General features: G+C 40.2%; 1 protein-coding gene across 2 annotated transcripts; it reads left to right on the top strand.

The window, feature by feature from the left end:
• The first annotated feature begins 2,930 nt into the window (after positions 1 to 2,930).
• On the top strand, positions 2,931 to 21,845 carry cd34 (CD34 molecule). 2 transcript variants are annotated; one of them, XM_062427410.1, is made up of 8 exons: positions 2,931 to 3,148; positions 13,760 to 13,822; positions 14,088 to 14,422; positions 14,599 to 14,676; positions 17,007 to 17,118; positions 18,323 to 18,375; positions 18,684 to 18,836; positions 19,951 to 21,845. In XM_062427410.1, the coding sequence occupies exons 1-8, from the start codon at positions 3,067 to 3,069 to the stop codon at positions 20,137 to 20,139; spliced, it is 1,065 nt and encodes a 354-aa protein (XP_062283394.1). In that variant the 5' UTR covers positions 2,931 to 3,066; the 3' UTR covers positions 20,140 to 21,845. The 2 variants fall into 2 exon arrangements, with proteins under 2 accessions (XP_062283394.1, XP_062283395.1); XM_062427411.1 differs by having other exon boundaries at positions 14,115 to 14,422.
• Positions 21,846 to 23,837: the final 1,992 nt, after the last annotated feature.

The raw sequence follows: 23,837 nt of genomic DNA on the forward strand, positions 1-23,837 counted from the left end.
ACAAAAAAATAATCCCTCACAATTATTTTTCAGGTTTTACAGCTGTCTGGGAAACATTCTGTCAATATTTGGTATGTGATATAATGACTTGCCACAGAACAGAAGAAGGATGCAGAATAAAGAAGGTTAACAAACCAAGCAGAGATGGAAGAGGGTGAGGCAACACGAATGAATGAATGAATGAATGAATGAATGAATGAATGAATTAATGTTTTTTTTGTGTATGTCAATTTACATGACCCATCCCTCATGTAATTATTCAGACAACAAATTAACAACAAACCCAACATTCTGGCATGTGAACCCACCATTATCTAACAGCACAATACGTCAACATCATCCAAGCATACACATAAACTGCCCACACATGAGGCTCCAGGAGATATCCAACAATGGAAATACAACAAATATACAAACACAGTCCCAAAAAGACAAAGCATAATATACAAATCCAAACAAAACAAAATCTACATATGTATGTATCCATTAATTTTTAAATGCTGTGTATATTGAAAAAAGCCACACTAGTTATCACTTCTTAATCACTTCCTTGACATGGACCCACCCATCACCTGAACTCACTCTCAACTGATTGCTCGCTAGTCTATATATCCTCCTCCTTTCCATTGTTCTGTTTGGCAGCAAGACTGAGCACATGTTGAGGATCAACTGCAGCTATGTCTGATTACAAATGCTTATGTGTATTTAATGTGAGTCTTTACATTGCTGAAGGTAAATAGTTTAGAAACATGTTTGAATGTGGCTTAATACTTAACCAATGTATGCTGTATGTATGTAGGCCTGTACTTAATGGTAAAACCATCTTCAAAACTTTCACGTCCTAGATTCTTTTTTAGAAGCAAAGTCTTCAATGATGTCATTATAGGATAGATGCAGCCAAGCTCATGAATGATACTGATTATGGTGAGACCGCTGAGGATGCTTGCTTATGTAACCCCTGCAACGCCTAATAACCTCAGGGTAGTAAAATGAATATTGGACCAGTTTGAAGGGAGGGGCTGAAGATAAGTAAAGGACACTACCAGTAGCTGGAGCCAGAGAGGAGGATCAATAGAAGATTATATTAAAATATTTCTTTTACAAGAAAATAAAATTAGACAGTCTAAGCCGATGTGTTTGACAAAAAAAAACAACCTTCCTCAGATGCAATGAAACAATTTCACTGTAGGCCTATGTAAAACTCATATTTCCCCAAAATATCTCAGCAGTTAAACATACTGTTAAAACCAATAACAGACATAACTTAAACCAATTCAACCTCCATATACATGTCACACATTAGTCACTCTAAAGCAATGTCCCTTAGGGTGTAACAAAGTTCAGGTCACATAAGTCCCTGGTTCGGTCCCTCAATCACTCCTCTTGTCTGCTGTCTTCAACACTCAGTTTTACACACACATTTATTAACCTTTTACACTCTTAAATACCCGCAGAGTTCATCACCTGATCCACACTCTTGTGTCTGCTGCTCTCATCTTTTTCCTCCCAGTTAATTTGTTATCTAGTCTGCAAACTGAGTTTGCTTTGGTGGCTCGTTCTACAAGCTGAGGTGCAGGCATGCATCCTCGTTTTTAAGTCAGATGACACTTTGTCGTTGTTTAAAGTCACTTTCATTTTAGCTGGACTAACTGTAATAGTGTTGACTTAACTTTACACCACAGCTAAGGTTATCTTTGAAATAATTTCCAATGATTGTAATGTTGTAAATTAGTGCTAACATTTTAACAGTTAACAGTTATTTGTTAAGATTTTAACTTTCAAAGTATTAACACTTTCTAATGAGAGTTTAGACAGTTTTCTGAATTGTTAATGTGATTTCAAGAGGCCTTTAAACTTTAAAAAGAATATCTGGTCTCAAACATACAAGGTGACTAGAGTGAGTGCCCATTCCCAGACACCAGCCTGATCTTGGCTCTCTTCAGCTTCATATGGTTGCATTGTTTGACAAGCAAGTCTCCAGGCAGTCCTCAAAAACCTAGCAGTGGGACTGCAGTGCTTCCAGATGTGGCCAGCATGAATGTCTGGAACAGCACATCTGTGTCAATGTGAGCACTGAGTATCACACTCCTACACCACACCACGCATCAGTGCAACAGATTGTCCCTTTCTGCTGATGTGGTAAAATTATAAAATTGCATGTGTGTTTTGTCAATGATGTCAGTGGCATGTGTATTAACGCATTTGAAAGGAGGAGTGTTCAGTACATGTAAGGGGAGCGTATGTACTTGCGCAGTTTAGTAGATGACTCACTGTAGGCTGTTAGTCATCTGTCCAGGGAAACACAAAAACCAAGGCCAAGTGTTGTGTGTGTGATGCCATGTGCTTGTACAGACCTCTCAGCCAGTGTACTGTTTACCATGTGCATCTTCAAAAAAAGAGACTTTGGACACACTAATTAGCGTTTGAACCCCCCTTTTTTTCAAGTAAAGCCAAAGCATGTCATGCAGTGGTTAACTTCAAGACTTTTTTCAAAAGTGTGTTCACATTTTAGTACTTGAGTGATGAGACAGTGTATGCTTTTTTCATAGGAGGGCCACCTCTCAGTATTTGTGCCTTGTCTACTAGAACATCTCTGAAACTTCCCTATAGTTCACCCACAATCCACACATTGCAGAGACAGTTATCCCACTAGCCCACAAGCTGTGCAAATGTCTACAAAAGAGTGACAACTTTTTCAACATGAACTGCAACAAAGATAAAGCTCAACCACATGCCAAGTTTTACCCATGTCATTCTGTCTCACGGGTGCAGGAGGGAGGAAGCTTGGACGGTTACATTGGGGGAAACGGGTTAACAGCAGGCAGTTAGAAAAGGGGTGTGGAAAGAGCAGAGAGAGAGAGGCCAAAGGAGTGGGGCCATATAAAGAGCAACAGAACACAAGCCAGGCTTTATCCTGCTTGTCTGTCCCGTTCACTCAGACCTCACAGGAAACTCCCAACTCCCCTGGCCTTCACGCACTTACCATCACGTACCACACGTTTTACTCTCACACACACTCCTTCAGGAACACAGTCCCACCGGCTGCGCTGAATCTGACCAGAGAGGATGGCTGGGTCCATGTGGAGAATGAATGAGCTCTTGAAAGGGATGACTGGAGTCCTGTTGCTCTGCGCTCTGTTGCTCAGCAGTGAGTACTCTCATAGTTATTGATTATAGTTTCTTCTTTTGAAAGTTTGATGTACTCTCTAAGTCATTATGTTATGTTGCATGTGGAATTCTGTTTTTTTTTTCTCTTTTATTCCTTTTTTCATGTTTCCAAAAGTCTCTCACATAGTGGTTAGAATTTACTTAATGCAGTGTATGTACAGAAACAATAGCTTTGCACATACTTGCTGGAGGCTTTGCTTTGATGGGTTCTACCATGAGGTTGCACACTGATGTAAAGAGGCATGGTTAGTGGTGGGGCGGCTACAGACACAAAGGGTCTGCTCAGGAGTGGAAAGTTGCAGTTGAGAATAATTATGCTTTACATCCTGCAGTGCCTCTGGGTGGAGCTTACCAAACACAGAAAAACTATATCAAGATGTATATTATATTAAAAACTGGATAAATCTATTGCCTGATGATATATGCCTGACTGTGACTCCGGTGACTTATAAAGACATTTCATGTGCATGCTGCATGTGTGCTACATATAATTAAGTGACCACATAACTAAATATTTATATATATATATATTATATAAAATAAATGTATCATAGAGAAGAAATAGTTCCCTAAACATTGTTCCCAGCAAATCTGCTAACATTAAGAGTGTGTGCATGTGGGATGTTTTGGACGTGTGTGAACTCAATGGGCAGTTCACTCCAAATCAGTCCGAGGCCTGATGCTAATTGCAGGGTGATGTATGGCTTGGATGGTGTTGCTGCCTTCTGCAGAACGACTTCTGCAGAGCAGTTATAGGCCTCATCTATGAGCAGAGGAACAGTAAATGTTTTGAGTGACCTTGCTTGGGAAGACTAAGAGGAGTATTCCAGGCTGATAAAAATAACTAAGGATTTACTTTTAAAGGGAAAACATCATGAGATGGCGGAACATGTTCGCAGTTTGCACAGTACAGAGGCAAACCACATACCGTCTGCATCAGCAGCTTAGCAGATGGTAATTAGATTTACATGTAAATCTAATTACTCTGAGCACACCCCACTGAGAAATTAAAGCCATGATACATGGACAACATTTTAAGACACAACAATATATTTTTTGCTTATTACTGTGAAATGGCCAGCCTGTTATCTCTATAATTATATTTTGCTTTGCTATTCTTAATTTTGATTACAACCTTCCTGCTTGCCTTTTGCCATATTTGAGATTGCCTATCAGGCCCAGTTTATCTATTTTACCTGAGTCTCATTGAGACTTTATGTTTTAATTTTTTAAAAACAATACAGAATTGATCTTGGTTAACTGTCGGGATCTTACATTAGCACAAGCCTCTCTCCTCTGTTATACGTGTTAGCAGACAACTCCTGATTTCTACTTCAAGAATATCACACAGGTGTTGACTGAGGTCTGCAGACCCATCTTCTATTCTTTACCAAATCCAACAGTAGTCCTTCGATCACACGGACCTGCTACATTGTTGACACTTGTGTCCAACTGGCATTGCAGTGTGAATTTGCAGAGGCTTGGTCACATATGGCTCTGAAAAAGAAAAATGTAAAATCTTAAATATAAACTTAAATATATGAAATGGTTCATTGCATCAACTTTGTACTGATTTTGTTGATCATCTGAATAATTGTGAGGTTATTTTTGTTTTGACACTTTTACCACTGCCTCCTCCCCACCATCAACCAAGTCACAAGAGACAATCTGTCTCCTCACTAACACTTCTTACAATATAGGACTTTGTGGCTGCAGTGATATATGGGTCAGAGGTCTGGCCCCAATATTCTTTTAAATACATAGACAATTTTAATGTTTCACGCTTCATTATGTCTGTCTGGTTCCACCTAAAAAAAGAGTCTTTGTCAAATATCCTGGTAAATGCAGAGACACTCCACTGCACGACTCCTGTCTTGTTGTGTCTTGTTCTCAGTGAAGAACTGCTGTGGATCATGAGGTTTAATCAATGCCATATCACATTCGGTAGCGGTGATGTCATTAGCCCCACAAGGGCAAATGGGCGAGGCAGCTGATCCAAGGACGGTCTTAAAAACATGCTTTGTTGTATTTACCCAAACAAGAGCACAGCCTGACCATTAAAGTCTCTCTTTCTCGCTCTCTCTCTCTGATATCTGGAAACCATGGAAACCAACACACCCATGCCACAAAGGGCTTGGACTCACTCATCTGGCAACAAGCATATAGAGCCATGGAGCTATGGAGAAAAAAAGTACATTCATCAAATCAAACACTGGGCTCAAACAATGTGGCATCCTAGCAGTAGCTGTGTAGAGTATATGTTGTAGTGACACAGTTAAATTCACTGAAAAGAGCAATGTGTTGTGCTTATGTTCAGCTCAGTTTATAACATTTGGAGCAGACTAACCTCTTAGAGATTTGTACGATAGAAACACTGAATCAGGCAAACAAGACAGAGGTTGAATGGGAGGATGCAAGAAAAGACAGGATAAGAGCCTTTGATGCACTTGACTGGTGAATGTGTTTGACTGTGTTTACCAGAGCAAACATCCTTGTCTCATGTAAGCAGGCCAATCACGCTGAATCTCCGGCAAACACAGATTTAGTTTATGCTCCCACTTCCCATGGCTGTCATTCAGTAGTCATGCAGGCTTACAAATATGTAGCACTGAAATGGGCATGGACTGCAATGTTGGATGATGTCATTCAACGCCTCTTGGAGTATGTTATAAGCTGCCTGACTCTCAAGATTTAGGGGGAAAACCCAAGCTTTAAATCGGCTCTGGAGATTGGGGGAAAAAACATGTTGTCTAGGTCATTTCAGTTTGTCGTCTACAGTCACTGTTTCTGTTGCTGAGTCGTGGCTTCAGGGAGAGCAGAGCAGAATGAGCTGTGACAATTGTTGTTAGAATTTACAAAATTAAACCAAGATATTCGCTCGAGGTTGGGAGATTCCAAATTTGGTCTGCATGTGTTTCTGTGTGCACATGTGCAAAGCCATCCCTGCCACTGCTCAATATATCCTTTGTATAACATGCACTTAAGTGGCCTTCACTGATACAAGTCATTCAAGATAATGTAAACCATGAAGGCTCTCTGAATGCACAAGAAGAGGAGACACAGGCTTCACAGTCAGTAGAAATCAGCATCCATATCTCACTGCACGCAAATGTTAAAAAAAACCTTGTTTCTCAGACAGCAGCTTCGCCCTTCCAATATAAACATGGGCAGAATATTGCCACTCTGTTTCTCATGGCCCTCAGCTATTGACCAGCATTCCTTCATTCCCATGTTGTGATGGTGAAGTTCGATTCACGTCATCTGCTGGAGGGCGTGGGTCTTTTATATAAGGCTTGGCAGATAGTGGTCTTACGTCAGGCGAGGGTGTGCATACACTTGGGCCCAAAGTTATGGCTGAGGAGCCACGTGAGCTCGCAAAGTAATTAAACCTGGAGCCTGCATTCTGTCAAACTGCCAATTTGTTAGAAGTAAGAGAGCCATGTTGGGCTATAGCTGAAATCATTAAAACACTGGCTGTCATCAGTGTCCATTCTGTTACCTCACCTGCCAGCCCTCATCAGCACAATGACCATAACAAGGGAGGACTTTTAAAAAGTTCTCTCTCTGAATTATCTTCATTTGAAGCCAGCTATATTCCAAAGAAAACATATTAATGATAAGAAAACAAAACCACTGTCGCCACAATCTAAATGATCATCCAGGAAAAGGAGTTGACGTGGAGAAATAGATCGTCTGGCAACAATATTTACCTAGTGAAACAATCTTAATGGATAGCAGACGCCGTGCTTGCATTCAAATCTTCCTTTTCCAATTACTGCTGTTCTGGTGAGCTTATTGTTCCTTGTTCCCTTGGCACCCTGCTGCAATTTTACAGCTGTTGGGTTTTACCAGCATAACGAAGAGAAAAAAAAGCCCTCTCCTCCTGTTTCTCCTTCATTTTCAGCCCAGAAAATTTGGCGGGACAAGCACCACCGAGGCAGAGAAACTCCAGATATCACTGTTTAGATCAAAATCACCCCTATGTTCAGCTAATGAGCAGCCCCAAGATTACAGTGTGAATCCAAAATAAGAACTTGGAAGTAACCCCCCCCCCTCCCCCCCACACACACACACACCTCTTCTTTTTTTCAAAGTGGCTCAAAAACAGCTCAGTGATTCTTCCCACATTGACTGATGTAAAGATATGAGGATGTTACTACAAATGCCAATAGTATGTGCTGTGTGTGTGTGTGTGTGTGTGTGTGTGTGTGTGTGTGTGTGTGTGTGTGTGTGTGTGTGTGTGTGTGTGTGTGTGTGTGTGTGTGTGTGTGTGTGTGTGTGTGTGTGTGTGTGTGTGTGTGTGTGTGTGTATATATACTACTGTATGTTGGATAGCCAGGCAGGGCTGTCTTTATGGAGGGGTATACTTTTTACCCTGGAGAATAAAAGCACTTAATGAGCCTTGGCTGAGACCTTTTGACTGCCAGAATAATTGCTCCCGGTAATTAATGTTTGCTAAAAGGCATGTAGTTGAGGACATGCTTTTTACTTATTGAAAACAGAAGATTGTGCCCTTTTGCTGTTCTTGTAGGTCCTGAGTATGTGTCTTTGTATGTATGGACAGTATCTGTGTTTGTAAGGAACCCAGTTTGTTCTTTTGCAATAGAAAACTGCAGAGTTTAGTCATATCTGGAAGGCTATCAGACTATTATTATTATTTCTCAATCTTCCTCTCACTTTGGCTCCTTAGTCACAATCATATAAAAGACAGATTGTTTAGAACTATAGGTTTCGATATCTTCCTACAACCTCTCACAACACAGTCTAATGTAAAAACAGCAGCTGGAATCAGTCCATGGACATCTGCTGTTGCAGCCCAGTGCTGGTTCTGACATAGAAAAGAGAGCAGCTAGCTGCTACAGCCTCTCCAAGCAGCTGGTGTTTCCAGTTTCTAATCTGCTAACAAAATGGATGAACTGTTTTGGAAACACAGGTTTTAAGTTTCACTGCCCTGCTGAAGCTATTTTAATGAGTAAATTAGCGGTTGAGTGAAAACAATGGTCTGTACCTGCTATCAATCATTATGTTACCTTTACATTCTTTGCTTTCATCCTTCTCAAGGGTTTTCTCAGCATTTGTTTTTTATCAGTCCCGTATCATTATATATATATACAACAGAAAGAGAACATTTTAAGTTAGAGCAACATTTTGAGTAAAATTATCACACTATAATGCAGTCCCTGTGCTGTATCCCCATGATAACAATGTGGTGTGTGTGTGTGTGTGTGTGTGTGTGTGTGTGTGTGTATGTGTATTCCTGAGGTGGTGTGTGTTATCTGTAGCCCCCGACATGTTTAACTCTGCAGGTCAAAGAGGTCACTGCATGCCGTGTGCTGTCACAGCTACATCCTGTCCTATAGGATGGGCTTGGATAACGTTCCGTAACCAGTTGTTAATTCCTTGGCATTTATTTATTGTTATCCAAAGCTATCTCATGTTTGGTTTAAAAACAGAAGGGGTGTGGACTGGGTGGAAAAGTCAACTTTTGCCACCCGTTTGTGCAGAAACAAAAATAGTTCTCACGTTCGGCGGATACGGGCAGTGTTTTGTTTTGTTTTTTTCTAGATAGTTGGTAGGGTAGTATTTGGTGTTTCTATGGACACCGTGGGTATATAACAATTGCATCTGTCTTTTTTTTTTTTACATAGCCACAGAAGTTGGATGATGTTATATTTATGGAATGCTATGAAGTCGTGTGTCCCTATGATGGCAAGAACTTGTATTCTTTCCTTTAAGCAGATTATAGGATTTTCTCTCATCTAATGCTTAAATAATTAGTTGATCAATGGACTAGGTGACCGACAGAAAACAACAATCAACAATACTTTGGATATTTGGTTAACTATTTGAGTCATTTATGATGCAGAAATGCCAAATATTCAGTTCTTAAATGTGATGATTTGATGCATAAGCATAAATATCATGCAAGTCATGCAAAACAAGCAATTTGAATATGTCACACTGAGTTCCACTTGTTTTTCATTTTTTTGACATTTTGTAGACAAAATGCAGTTGCATTTAGTGCCAGAATTTCCTCAAGGTTATGTGGAACTGAAGGACTAAGCTGACGTTACATTTCTCTAAGCAGGGAATAAAGATGGAGGTTTGAGGGGAGACTTTAGGGTGTTCTGTAGACATCTGGAAGCAGAGGACACAGGACAAGTAACGCGGGTGTGGCACATACTGACAGCCAAGGTGTTGTCTCTATAGTCTGGGTGGAGGTCAAATGCAAGTCCCAAGATTTAGAGCTGAAGCTTCCCTCTTGAGCATGATGTCACAGATTTCACAGCTCTCTGACAGTACAGCACACATTTAGGGAGGGGTAAGAGCTCCCTAAGGAGACTTAGTGCAGCTGCACTGCTCTTTCCCCTCTCAGGCCTCCTCTGTAGTCTCCTCAGTGAGGAAGCAGGCCTCATCTTCAAATACCATGTGCAAAGTTCTGGTGTCCCCTGCTCAAACTCTCTGACTGCACCCATTTAATCAGGTGGGACAATGTTTGTTTAAACTGCAATTTCCTCACTCCTCCCCTACCCTAAAATCAGCAGAAGGGTTAAAAAGGCAGCTAGACTTTATGGAGTGAATGGGAAAGGTTGTGACAGAAGAGTACGGCAGGGATACGGTAAGTGACTGAGTGTGGGACCAGATAACTGTAATCAAAATATACTTACTCTGTGTATACACTCATAAAGTCTGTTGCTGCTGCAGCTGCTTGTAACTGAAGCCTATACACAGTGGAGGCAGAGGCATTGTTTATAGTTGTCCACTCATACAGTGTGCTGATGCTTCTGTTTAAGCTGAAGGTGTCAGCTGACCTCACATAGTCTAAAACTCATTAATTGGCCAAAGTCCAAAAGAGGTGATCAAACATGGCCCTAAAAATCCTGTAAAAATGAGGCAATGGGTTTATTTTTGTAGTTCTGGTCTGTCAGTTAAAGGGAACAAGGAACCAAAAGTTTATAAAGAAACAGAGAGAGGAAGGAAAGCAACCACTGAGCGTTAGAGTCAACAGCCGGATACTGAAGTCAAGATGCGTGCACCCACATGCACGATAGAAATGTGTGTGTGTGTTTTCCCATTTTCTTACCATGAAGTATCAGTATTTTACACTGAGCTCTACACTTCCTCCAGTGAAAAATTATCCACTCTTATGTACACTTATGAAGCTGTGAGTGTTCATGAACTTGTGTGGGTGTGTTTGTCAGTCTGCAAGTGGGAGTTGCAAGGCTTTTTCCCAGTGAGGAGAAGGTGTTGAAAGAAAGGAGGTTGTCTGGACGAAAACAGAGGCAAATGTTAGATCTGGCTTTCATCACAACTTCAGTATGTAAATGGATGATAAGACATTGATAAGACAGTATCCCCCTACACCTCGTCATCTCTCTTCCCTCCTATCCCCTGAATCATCAATTGTCTGCCATGGAAATCTATGATTCACCACTTGACATAGAAATAAACCCAGGGACCTTCATATCTGCAATAATCTCGTCACTGTCTTTCGTTGTGTGCATCAGTCCAATCAGGGATGCAGTCCTACAAAACTTCTTTTTTTTTAAATGTTTGTGTGTATATCAGCTTTGTAATATGATTTATTTTCAGCAAGAAAACTGCATACTTTATCCTGGAATTCAAGCAGTGAGTGATGATGTGCAAAACATGTTTTACCAGTCTCTAATGACTTACCTTAATCCATTTTTCCATGTATATTCAATTACAGGCAAATGTGAAATTCCTGACAATCTTCCAAGGGATTAAGACCGCTTTATTAATGGACCTGATATGTTTACAGTGTAACTGACTTTAAAAGTTGCTTACATTCCCTTGTGAAAAGCAGACATCCCAACTCTCCCGGAAGTTCCGGGAGTCTCCCGCATATTGATAGCGTCTCCATGACGCCCGCAAATGAGACGTATTCTCCAAGAATCTAGAGTGAATGAGCAAGAGCGTGCACTAGAGAGTGACAGTGCGTGTGTGTGTGTTTGTGTGACTATAAATGCAGCGCGTCTGAAAGCAAATTCCTTATAACTCTGGGTTGCCGCTTATTAGACCGATCGCACCCCCCGCCCCCGCCCCCGGACAGACACCTAGTGTAACCACCCCCCCACCCCCTTCAGAATGGCTCTCCCTGAAATGACTTTCTGCAGGTTGGGATGTCTGACAAAGTGAAAGCACATACTACAACATATGCCAGCATAATGTCAGCAACAACTGTTGTGATCGATCTAATTTTCATCGCGCAAAGCATTAACATTACAAGGGCTACAAGTGCTAAATATGTGTGCAGGCAGGGCGGTGTACGGCACTTAAAGCAAATTTGTCATTTACAGTTGAACTAACCTTATAATTACTGAGGATTTGTCCAGTCACAGGCAAAAACTATGCAGGATTTTAACCATCACTTATCATCCTAGGCCCATACTGTATCCTCTCTTTAGCCAATGATTTAGTTCTTTACATCTGGCATGGCTAAACATCACATACCACGTCAAAGACTGGAACACCCAGGCTGAAAGATTCAAGGAGGACGGCCAGGACAGGAAATACAGTTGATGTAGCCCAGTAGTCAAGAGAGTAGTGAAGAGCGGGATTTACTTGAACCAAGAGGTTACGTAGTCTGCAGACTTGGCTTTACTCTCTGAGCCCATAGAAAACCCTTTGGAGAAAAGCCAAGGTTGTGTTTATATGGAGTAGGAGTGTTATGTATGTTGTGTTTGTGTTGAGATTTGAAGTCCAAGCGATTTGTGTTGATGCGGAGGAGCCTGGCTGGAAACACAGTGAGTTTTCTCACACAGCTGTTTGAGGTGTCTGTGTCCACTATAGAGGAGTGTTACTGTGGATAAATGTCTGACATTTAGATAGCCTGGAGTCTAAGCACTGATACATGTGATACTACAGTGAATGGACATGTGCATATGAAATGTGCTATATATCTCTATATGTGCACAATTAGAACATGAAGGTGAATGCAATGATTGATATTTTGTCAGACACTGGGGAGGTAAAAGCTTCTAAACATAAATAAGCATCCTTATCTGATTCAACATATAATACATAACAGGCACTTTAAAACATTCTTGTGCTGAGAAAATCTTTAAACAGTTCCTATGAGACATACATTGACACTATAGGTTAATTCAACGGTGTACACGCTAAACATTTTCTGTCTTACATTATTGCACAAGTAAACATACCAGCTCAAGCCAAAAGCAATTAGCTGAAGGCTCTAATAGCACTGTTAAACATTAGGATTCATGCACACTTACAACAGTTAAAATGCAGCATTTGACCAGATCTGGACAATGTTCAGCCAGTTGACGCCACTGTCGAGATAAAATGCACCGCAGGAGAGAACCATTTTATACAGAGCCTGGTCTACAGTGCTGGACACACAGTATCATGGCTGCCACTTGCCAGCCGATAATCGAGGCAAGAAATTATGTGATTACTGTACCTCTCGTTTGGGGTGCTAACATTCCTACAAGGAGCTTGGATCTTATGCCTGAGTTTGTTAAAGACAGTCATGTTTATGGGACCGCAAACACACATTAAATATCTAAATCCATCTCATCTATACTAATGTTTCTGGTGATTAATGGTAGTGGTGAACCAAAAGCCCATTTTCCTCTGACTGAAGCATAGTTTTGGGTAGATGTTAAACTGTTTACACATTACAGTGGTTTCCTTCCTTTGGAGGAGAGAAATGAGTGTAGGATTAATTAAGTTAGTCATGGGGCAGGCGTGATGGGCTGAGCTGTACAAGACAGAGCTTTAGTTTATGTCAACATCTGGGTGTAATAAGACAACACATCTGAAATGCTTGCTATCTAATTGCAATCTAAAAGCAGTCTAATAAAAATATATAAAAGCAGTCTAATAAAAATATTTAGTTAGTAACAGAGAATTCAAAGAAGAGATTGCGATTATCTGTACCTATAAATCTTGGGGTAAGGATATTTGACAGTGATCTTAAACATGATTCAACCAAAAAAACAAAAAAAACAAACCCACATGAAAAAAAAAAAAATCCTATACGAGAACGTACCACCCAATTTAATCCCAATATTATTACAGACACATGATCTCTCCCAGAGGATAGATGGATAGTCAGGAGACCATGACCTTTTGACTGGCTACAGAAAAAGAGAATTAGGCCATATGCACTACTAATTAGTTAGAGCCCATGAGAAACATGCCAAATTGGTTTGGCATCTTTGGCTTTGGCGCATGAGGCTTGGTTCACCAGGCCAAGCTGTTCAAACCAACCCTCTGCCCTGACCTCATTCACACAAACATTCATTCACAGTGAGTGTGTGCTTGAAAATTCTCCCCTGGATACCTTTTTACATAAAACGGTGACATGGGATTCAATGATGATATAGATGAATATCAGTCTTTTTTATTTTTAAATGTCCCTATTTAATCATATAGAGAATATCAAATATTCTCTCATTGCATTCACTGCAAGATATGTAATATACAGAGCAGAGACTTTAATTTATACAGGCATCGACAAGAAGTGATTAATCAGATGAAGCTGAGTATTAAAATTGTTCTCTCTCTCTCTCTTTCTGTCTGTCTGTCTTGCTTGCCCTTTCAGATGAGGTGATGTGTCAAGATGCCACAGATGCACCTGCAGATGATTCACCTGGCAGCAGTGCAGGTAGGTGCCTTGATGAAGACAAATAAATGGTAGAATGAAACTGAATCAGAGCACATATTCAAAGAAAAAATATCAATTATCACACACAAATTCTCTCTTTTGGTTTTTTTTATATCACTAAATCCACTTTTACGAGAGGTTATGCCATACTGACATGATAAATGACATATTAAGTTGGATTTTATGTGTTGGCATGTTGGACAAACCTTAACACAGCCAGTATATGCCCATGTACAATAGCATTGCCCTTGAATCATACTCTTAGGGCCCTCAGGCGCCACAGACGCCCCAGACGCCATAGACGCCACAGACGCCCCAGACGCCACAGGCGCCACAGACGCCCCAGACGCCCCAGACGCCCCAGACGCCCCAGATGCCACAGACACCCCAGCAAGCGCTGCTGCTCCAGAGTCCATTACTGTTGATGCCACTGCTGCTGCTGGTGATCAGTCTGCTACAGCTGTTGTTCCTGTAATACCATTGACCGTTGTAAACATTCCACTTGATGGATTGGCCACTCTTGTCCCAAGGTCTGGAGGCAATGAGGGGTCAGTAGCTGCTGAGGTCACAGATAACTCTGGTGTTCCCAAAACAGTGGTGGTGAGTATCTACTTATACCATGTTCAGATGCTGCTCCTCAATTTTTCAACATAAAGGATAATAAAAGATGATGTGTTCTCAAAGGATGACTGATGGATGGTGGTTATAACTAACTGTACATGTGCAAAGTGTGTTGTCCTCTCTCCTCATTTCTTCATCTGACATTGTCTCCACAGCCGAATGTGAAGTGTGTTGGAAAGGAAGACATCCAAGAAAGTAATGCTGTCAAGGCTGTTTTGGTCACAAATACCTGCGTAAGTACAGTATGTTTTTCTCTCTGTTGCCGTACGACTGTAAAACCAGAATATTCTCCCAAGACATTAATCAGCCACCACCAAGACTACATCAGACCACAATCTATATTCATTCAGCCTGCAACTATGGTGTCTGTTACTCCCTGTCAACCACAGGCAGTATGAAACAGCAGCTGAGAATCTGGCAATCGATGCAACATTTAAGGTTGCACTGAAACATGAGTAGGGAATAGGTTACCTTTTGGTGTTTTGGTGACATGTTCTTTTTACCAAGACCTTTATCCGGCCCCCTACACCTTGGCTGCAGAGGAAGTGGCTTACTTCACGTAGAGGAAGAAGATTAATGTGTTTTGAAGAGCTTCAGTTGGAAATATAGCTCTGATAAAGGCAGATCTTTTCTCAGACATTCCTCAGGCATTGTAAATCTTGAGACTTGAGTTCCTGGCACGAGACTAATGAATTGTAATGCTGATCTTTCTTCTCGTTGTCTGGGTTCCTTAAGGCAAAAGGATGAATCTCAAGGGTGTTGCTTAATTTATCCTGTTTCTTCTTTCTGTTTTTTTTTTATAAAAGAGATAGCCTTCATTACACATGAAAGCATATTTCAAGTTGATTATAACAGGAATAGATGGGACATTTATAACACCCCAAATTAAAAAAAAGTCATATGTTTAATCAAAGAATTTCTTTTCACCGTAAATCTTAATATTGTGTTCAGTTGTGAGATGACGCAACAAACATGTGATGTTTAAAATGAACTGACTGCTGACTATTACATTGCACAGTTCAGGTGCACAGAGCCGAAGCAGCAGGTCAGATCCCAGTCCGCATACTTCGGTTTGCCTCTATTCAGGTCATTACTGTAACATCGAGAGCCAGGAACATCTGCAGAAGTCATTTGTCCAACTTAACCTAAAACTAAACATGGGCTGAAGTGCCAGAAGTTTTAGCCAGCTAATGATTTGTTCAAAAATCACACTGCAAAAAAAGAAAGATAAAACTGAATAAAACAATTTTATTCTCTTCAGGCAATGAGTGAGTGGCATGAAAGATGATAAAAAGAAAAGCTTATATCAATATAACACTAATCAATATAACAATAATCAAGCTACAGTGCTCTGAAGTTGTGGAAAATTAGACGGGTGTTATTCATGCCCCTTTAAATCTCTAAATCATCAGTCACTATAAAAGATAGTGTCTAATATGTTATATTAAAAACCCACATTTTGTTCTCCTTTTCACATTATTTCTGTAGCAAAACATTTGGATTGTTAAACTCCAGCCATGAGTGCAGTAGGGCACATGAGGTCAAGCAAAGCAAAAACGTGGTGGATTCCTGAGCGTAACGTGATGTGTCACAAGTGACACAGACAGATGGAGAATTTGCCGGACGAGTTCAGCCCTTCTGAGTTTCTTCTGCCCTGCCTAAAAGATCTGGGTGTTACAGTAGAATCCAGCTGTGGGCCCACTCCCAACTAACTGAGGATTCATGGTTTGCTCATAGTGGTCCTCTGGGAACACTGAGAACTGTCTGGATCACATTACAGAAAATGAAGAAAGTTCTCAAGTTGTGCAATGAAGTGATATCATAGTTCAGGGATAAGGTGGGAAAAAAAGAGGTGTGGTCAGCAAGTTTTCCATCCAACTGCATTGTGTCTCCATTACGCACACAAAGGCATACGTACACAGATGGTCAGCTGGGAAAAGTCAGGAACTCACATTTGGCTACCAGCTCCAAGGATTACCCCAAAAGAGATAAAATACTCCACTCTGCATGTTCTTCACTGAAATTTTGAAATTAGTTCAGGATTTTAAAAGTTCTGAGTCGCTGTTTCATTATTAATTAATCTGCACAATATTTTCTGGATAAAGTGATATCTGTAAAATAGTGTAAAAAAACACCCATAGCAGTTTTGTAAAATCCAAGCTGACATCTTTAAATTGCTTGTTTTGTCTAAATAACAGTCCAAAACCCAACAATAGTCAATTATTATCACATTTGAAAAGCTGGAACCTGAGAATGTTTGGTATTTATATATGAAAAAAATGTATCGGAGCGCCCTGGTGGTCGAGTTGTTAGAGCGCATGCCACACAAGCACAGCGTCCCTGGTTTGAATCCGGCCAGGGACCTATGCTGCAGGTCATTCCCCTCAAAAATAAATCTTAAAAAAAAAAAAAAAATGTCATTAACTAATTGCTTAATCGTTGCAGCTCTTGTTCATTCGTTTAAAGTTTGCATTTTTCATGTTTAATAAGACAGGTATTGCTCATTAATATACTGTAAGTATGTACTCTACATTTAATTTGACATCCAAATCCTTTCTTATAGGAGGACACCAAACGTATTATTGAAGAAAACCCTGCAGTCTGGTGCTCCACAGAAAACTGCAATGTAGAAATCTTCCAAGACGGCAACAATGCGCTAGTGGGCAGCAGTGATGGTGGGTATTTATGGCATACATCAGCCTTCTATATAACAACTTGCACATGCACTGTTTCATTCATATGTGATACTTAAAGTTATATGACATTCTTGTGGTGTTGGGTACATCCCAAGTCTCTTTAATTGCATCCATGTTTCTTTCACTTGGATGCATGGAGGAGGAAACCATGTGAGGAGAGAGGAAATGAGGAGATATGTTTTTATAGAAATGGGACTTCCTTCCTCTGAAGTGTCATGTTAAGCGATGTCCTTTGACAGTTTGTGTCTACATACATGTGCACTGTCCTCACACTAATAAAGGCTCACAGTTATCACTACCAGAACAGCAGTGTTTTCTCTGGAGCCTGTTACCTGTTCAGCTAACACCTGAAAACTGCATCCTGTTTGTATGCTGTGTACTTTGTCCTGCTCAAAGGCACAGTAACTATTTCTACTGACAGAATGCAAATTACTGATTCATTATTTGCATCTGTATTTATTAATATTATGACTGTGAATTCAGTATTTAATTACCCATAATATGGCTAGGGTGTCTATTGAGCACTGGAAATTATTTATTTGGCTCAACTTTTCAGGGAAAATGGAAATTATGTAACTCATATCAAATCAGAAACGAAGGAATTTTAGTCTCACATATGACTGAATGGAAACAATGATGATTGTGTTTAAAAAGTGTTTCTTGCTGACAGACAGATTCTGCCTGACTTTAATATTATTTATAATAAAAGTTAATGGGGGAATAACAGTTCGTGAAAATAAAAATCTCTCTAATAAATGAAGAAAATTGTTTATAGATCTTTTTGTTGACCAGACCTACAATTCATATTTTTAACTAGATGGTCAATCGGAAAATAAATAAAATATAGTCAGTGATGCACTTTACGGTAGAGCGCTTGCATCACTGACTATATTTGTAAGTTTCCATTCAGTGATGTTGTGATGTATCAGAGCAGTCCGATCAGCTAGGTTGTGTGTCAGCCAGTAAAAGACTCCAGGAAGGCTGCTCTTCTGTATCCTCACTCATAGATCCCTTTTCACTTCTCAGAGCAGAAATGAGAGCTTTGGGACGGCCTACAAAATAACCAGAACCACCCCTGATTAAAGACTGATTAATGAGGAAAGATCAAATAAGAGACTTGGGATGTACTATAGTGTTCAATCAATTAAATACTAATATATTTCTAAAATTCTTGTTCTTGCAGCTCGATTGAGTGCTTTGTCTGAAGCACTCCAGGGTGAACATTTGAAATCCAAGGTAAGCTACAAGCTTGAATATGACAGTGTGGTAAAATAACCATGAAACCCATAAGGCGAGGCCTTCACTACAAAACCTGCAACTGAAGTGAACTCTTTATTTTAACCTGAGACACTATAATTCTTCTGTATTACTAGTCAAGTCAATATAAAACAATCTACTGGACTTGACTAACCTGCTTCTTTTATAAATGACTGAGATGATACCCATTCATTAACCCAAGAGTACCGTTTTTGTATGGTTCCAAATAATATAAATGAATACATATACCTCTTTTGATCACAACTTTATTTCTTTAACGTTTGCAGCTGGGTGTGACAAAGACTGAAGTCCCACCATCATCATCAGGTTCTTCTGTATTTGTGGGAATACTGGTCACTGGCCTGCTTGCTGCAATTGCAATTACTGTAGGTTACTTCAAATGCCAACGCAGGGGTGACACCACCAAGGCGGTGAGGCTGGTAAGCTTTTCTTTTTATTTTTTATTTTTTATTTTAAGAATGAATGTAGAATATACAGTCTGTTGCCAGTGTGGACCTTATTAACTCAAATGTTGGCGCTGGCTCTACAGGAGATCATTACAGTACACCATACAACATGGAGCCCATGAATTGAAAAACATTGCCTTACCTTTTCCACTGCAGACACACAATTAAAATGTTCACAACTGTTCTAATTTGTTCACCTGAAATCATTTCATTATTCCATTTAAACACTGATCTAAGTGACTTTACATACATCGAATTTCTTCACCATGTGTTTGCGGGTGTTTGCGACCAAATGTCTCATTATGGATTCATTAACACCATGCATAGATTTTCTAAGGCAAGGTTCATGTTTTACTACATGTGAAATCAAAACTGCACTATATCCTCCATTTGCCACAAATTGCCTGCCAGTGTTCAATTAGGAAATGTTGTTGGCCAGCTATCAGAGAGAATACGCAAAGAAAGAGAGAGTGTTCATTATCCACAGATCCACGCCCCGCCCTCCGCTGCTTTTTTCATCTGCAGAGCTCACTGTTTCATCTGCTTGCCAGACACAGCTGTTTCTCTAAACCACTCGCAATGTCGCATGATAGAGAACACATAAGAGGGTGTGTTTATAAGTAATAGTGAAAGGGTGCGGGGGATAGTAGATGCATCTTTGCACATCTTAGTGTTTATATGCATGATAGAACTGTGTCTGATTATTAGATTAAATGCTTCATTTTTAACTCAGGATGTTTAATCCAAGGAGCCATGTAACATAGCAGCACAGTGAGGCTGTTCTTCTTTTTAATATACCAAATCGATGTATGGGGGGGGGAATTAATCTACATAATGGTTGCTATGTTAGTGATGGAGATTTTAATACACGTGTCCATACTGTCAACGACCTTTCTGACATTTTGTGCTTGACATTTACATTTGTGAAAACTCACTCTTTTTGTGAACGCCTCCACACTTGAGGCCTTTTAACTTTTTAGAACTTGGTCGATTGTTGCACTACTTTCTTGTTGTTTATGGTATTTCTTATGTACTTGTCCATTTAGTCTTTCCATAATGTATTATGCATTTGTGTTGCATTTTGTAGGCAGATGAAGCTTATCCAGTAGATCAGGAAAACCAGGGGAACACTCTTGTATCCGTGGCCCCCCTCAACCCCCCTCCAGAAACCCAGGAGAAACCCAGTGTAAATGGAGAGTCCAATGAAGCAGCCAAGACCGAGCCTCCTCCCACCAACGGCCACTCCACTACCAAGACAGCGGACACCGAGCTGTGAAATAGTCTACAAATAACTGCAGCCCATGACAATACCCCCACAAACACATCCATCCACAAACACACACACACACGCGCGCATCTGCATACTCACCTCCCTTTTTGAATCCACTCCTTCCCAACCAAACAGTGTCCACAGCAAAGTGGACATCAGGGACTGGAAGAATGTCCTACACTCTTGTTGTTATAGTCCCCTTGTCCCGTCCCTTTTTTGGCTGTGTGCCTCAACAAAAATCAGGAATACTAGTCTGATGATGATGATGATACTGGCGGTGATGAATGATGATGATGACGACGAAGGCTCATTCCCCAGGTTGTTGACGGCACTCAGGCTGGAGACGAGAGACAAGAGATGGGCGGTGGCTGGGAAGGTGTATTCTTGGATTAATCAGCACTGGCTCCCATGATGACTGCAGTGTCTGGAATCACAACCATGTGCTGTCAACACCCATCAGCAGCCATCAGGTTTAAAGCTCCAAAACCTCCACTAGAAAATATAGCATTAGCACATAAAAGAAATGTTCCTTAGTTTATTGTAAAGCCATGGCAGACGGAGAGGAAATAAATCACACTGCCTTGAAATCTGTTTACAAAAGTCTCAGAGAGGAAATCCATTGGGCTCTGATCTTGTTTGTCTGATTGAGTTATTGATTGTGTAGGTGTGCGAATGTGTGTGTGTGTGCTGCTTTCAGACCCTGCATGTGTGTGTGTAAACATATACATGCACCTGTACTGTGCATGGACTGTATATATCCATACATGCATCCAAGCTTCTCTCCCTTACTGTATGTGTGCATACTTGTTGATGAGCGGTAGGCTATAGCATGTGAGTGAGTGATGTGTCTAAATGTGCATGAGACATAACCCATGAAAAATGTGTACAATTTTGTAAAATGAGTTGACAAAGTGATGGCTCACAGTTGCAGTTGCTCCCCGTGCTCAGGAGAATTGAGAATTGAAGTTTTAATCCCACGAAGAGAGGGAGCCACCAGGTATTTTCCAATTTATCACTGCAAGCTGAAGTGAGCTTAATCACAAAGCCAACAGGCCTCTTTGATGTAGCTTCATAGCCGATGCTGAAAATCATGTGACTGACTGTATGACCAACTAACTCATAAAGGCCTCGGCCACGTAAAGCAAGGACAGCCTCTTACTGTCTGCTCTGCCCATCCACTTGTCAGTGTTATTTTCTTTTCAATATACTGTGTATGCTCTTTTTTTATATCAGTATTCTAATGAGCATGTGTATAGTGTGGTGACTTTGTTTTGTCTTGTTTTTATTGTGTGTAGCCACCTTTTGTTATAGTCCTTCTATGTGCCAAAGAATTTCATTTCACTGCTTATGTTGAGCTAAAATATGTACTTTGTGGCACCTTTACCATGTTTAATCCATGTCATGTAACATAAATAAAAGTATTCAAGGACTATGACTTTAAGACAAAAGCATGTAGTGGCCCATATCTGTGATTAGTTTGTACTGTTTGTCAGTTTTTACTGACATTTCTGATTTAAACACACCAAGAAGCTGCAACGTTTTAAACTGCAACAAAAATATGGATGTTTTACATTGATTTCTCCTTTCAGTTCATTGTATATCTTTTCATTCCTAACATTCCAATGTGACTGTTTGATTTTACTAGCACCCTGAAGTGTAAAATTGGATTTAACATTTTAAAAAAAGAAGAAAAATAAATAACTTTTTATGAATTGTCGTGTTTTCCAGCTCATTTTCTTACATAAAAAAACATAATAAGAGTCATAAGAGTGAGTGGAACGAGTGATGATGTTTTTAACCACAGAAACTGTGCACATGTACTACACATGCAAGCGCTTACATACATCTGTGCTCTAACACACTTGAAATTTAAATCCCATACAGCCCATAAGGTCGCACAGCTGGTTTACATAAGCAGTAGTAATGACATCACTTCACACAGTTTTGTCTTTCACTGTTTGGGTGGAGCAGTGAAAACATCCACCAGCTGTCTTTGCTAAACGGTACAGAACATGTCCATGTCAGTCACTGAGTTTACTCTACTATCCATCATCATGATCATATACATATTTAATTTGCTTTAATTTGCTTGTCGCCACTGTATTTGACAGTGTGACTAGTTTGTTTTCCCATCCATTCACAACCTTCTTCCAATCACAAGATCAAATCCCATGTGAATTCCTACCCTGCCCTGTCCCCTTCCACACCCTACAAGGAAAATATTTCCTCAAGGCCATTCAGCAGGGCTGTAAAACAGTTCTGTTGTCGCAAATTGCAAGAACTGTAAAGCCAGCACAACAACCACTTACCATCGACGGACCAAATGCTGCACGGTGCAAATTTAAAGTGTTAAATCCCTGTGGATATCAGCATTAATAGATGTGCAATAGATTCACATACATTCCCATTATTTGCAAGCTATCTGATCTTGAAATCTTGATACTCCACCCATGTGAGAGTATTACATTTATTTATCTTTTAATTGTTTGCTCATTCCATTCCCTACAGTCAAAGTTAAAGGGTTCATTCAAAATGCACCAAAAACAGATAAAACAAAACCAAACAAACCATTTTTAAATCATATCTAGTCAAGCGAATAGTTTTATTTCCCAGGTTTTCAGATAGCCACTGCTCTAATACAATACATGTGAAAGGATTTTAATTTGTGCTTCGCACAGAATTTAAAATATTCAGCAGCTACATCTGTTTCGCTCAATAATCCAGACCTTGTTGTGAACGTTTTTCATTGGACCTATTTTCTAACAAAGAAATAGTCCCTATGAAAACTGTTATAGTATAGTATACTATATAGTAGTAGTATAGTAGAATAAAGCAGGCATTGTTTCTGGAAATTGTTTTTTTAAAATATGATTTTCTGTTTTTGTGCAGCACAAACAAAGTCTCATTGTACAGGTATAGGGGTTTATGGAAGAAATTTCAGGGGTGGATACACAACCTGGACATATTTAACACAAGTTATCTACCCTTGTAGATATCACTAGAATTAAGTAAAAAAACAAAACACTTTATTTGAAAAGTGGGTGAACCAACCCTTTAAATTATCCACCCGCCTGCCCCTATGCTCCTTCATTAGTCCCAGTCTTCTCTTCCACTGTTTTTCTTTAATGTCACACAAGTCCCAAAGCTCTAGCCTGCTCCCCTCCCATGCAGCTCTTAGTTGCTCCACCCCTCTTCAACCAGCCAAGAGTAGTGTATGAGCAGTGGAATCTGGGATTATGAACAAAACTCAGCTGGTTGTTTTTATTGTGGGGTGGCTCCCCCCTCAGCGTAGTCACAGCTGCCAAACACGTCATGTTTTCCCTCTCCATGCCAAAGCACGCCCCTTCTAAACTCATTGATGGTAAGATAATGTTGGGTGGAATAGAAGGGTGGGAGGTGGAGGAGAGTACTCAAGAGACGGGGCCCAGAGGTCAGGAGGTGTGGTGAGCCTGTGATGAAAAATTAAATGATGAAAACCTGTCAGGTTCATGAAAAGGTTACAGTAATACTACAGGAAGGTATTAGCAAAGCAGTCCATAAAGTCTTTTAATGCTGCATGATACATTATTTGAAACATTAGGTCACAATATTGAGTGGAAAACTACAACATAGACAAGCAGCACATAAATCTTTTTCTGCAAATCCCTCAACTGTCAGTTAGATCATATCTTTCCTCTTCTAGAGTTTCCTATTCTTGAAGGAAA

This window comes from Scomber scombrus, chromosome 10, assembly GCF_963691925.1.
Source record: "Scomber scombrus chromosome 10, fScoSco1.1, whole genome shotgun sequence".
NCBI classification, from domain to species: domain Eukaryota; kingdom Metazoa; phylum Chordata; class Actinopteri; order Scombriformes; family Scombridae; genus Scomber; species Scomber scombrus.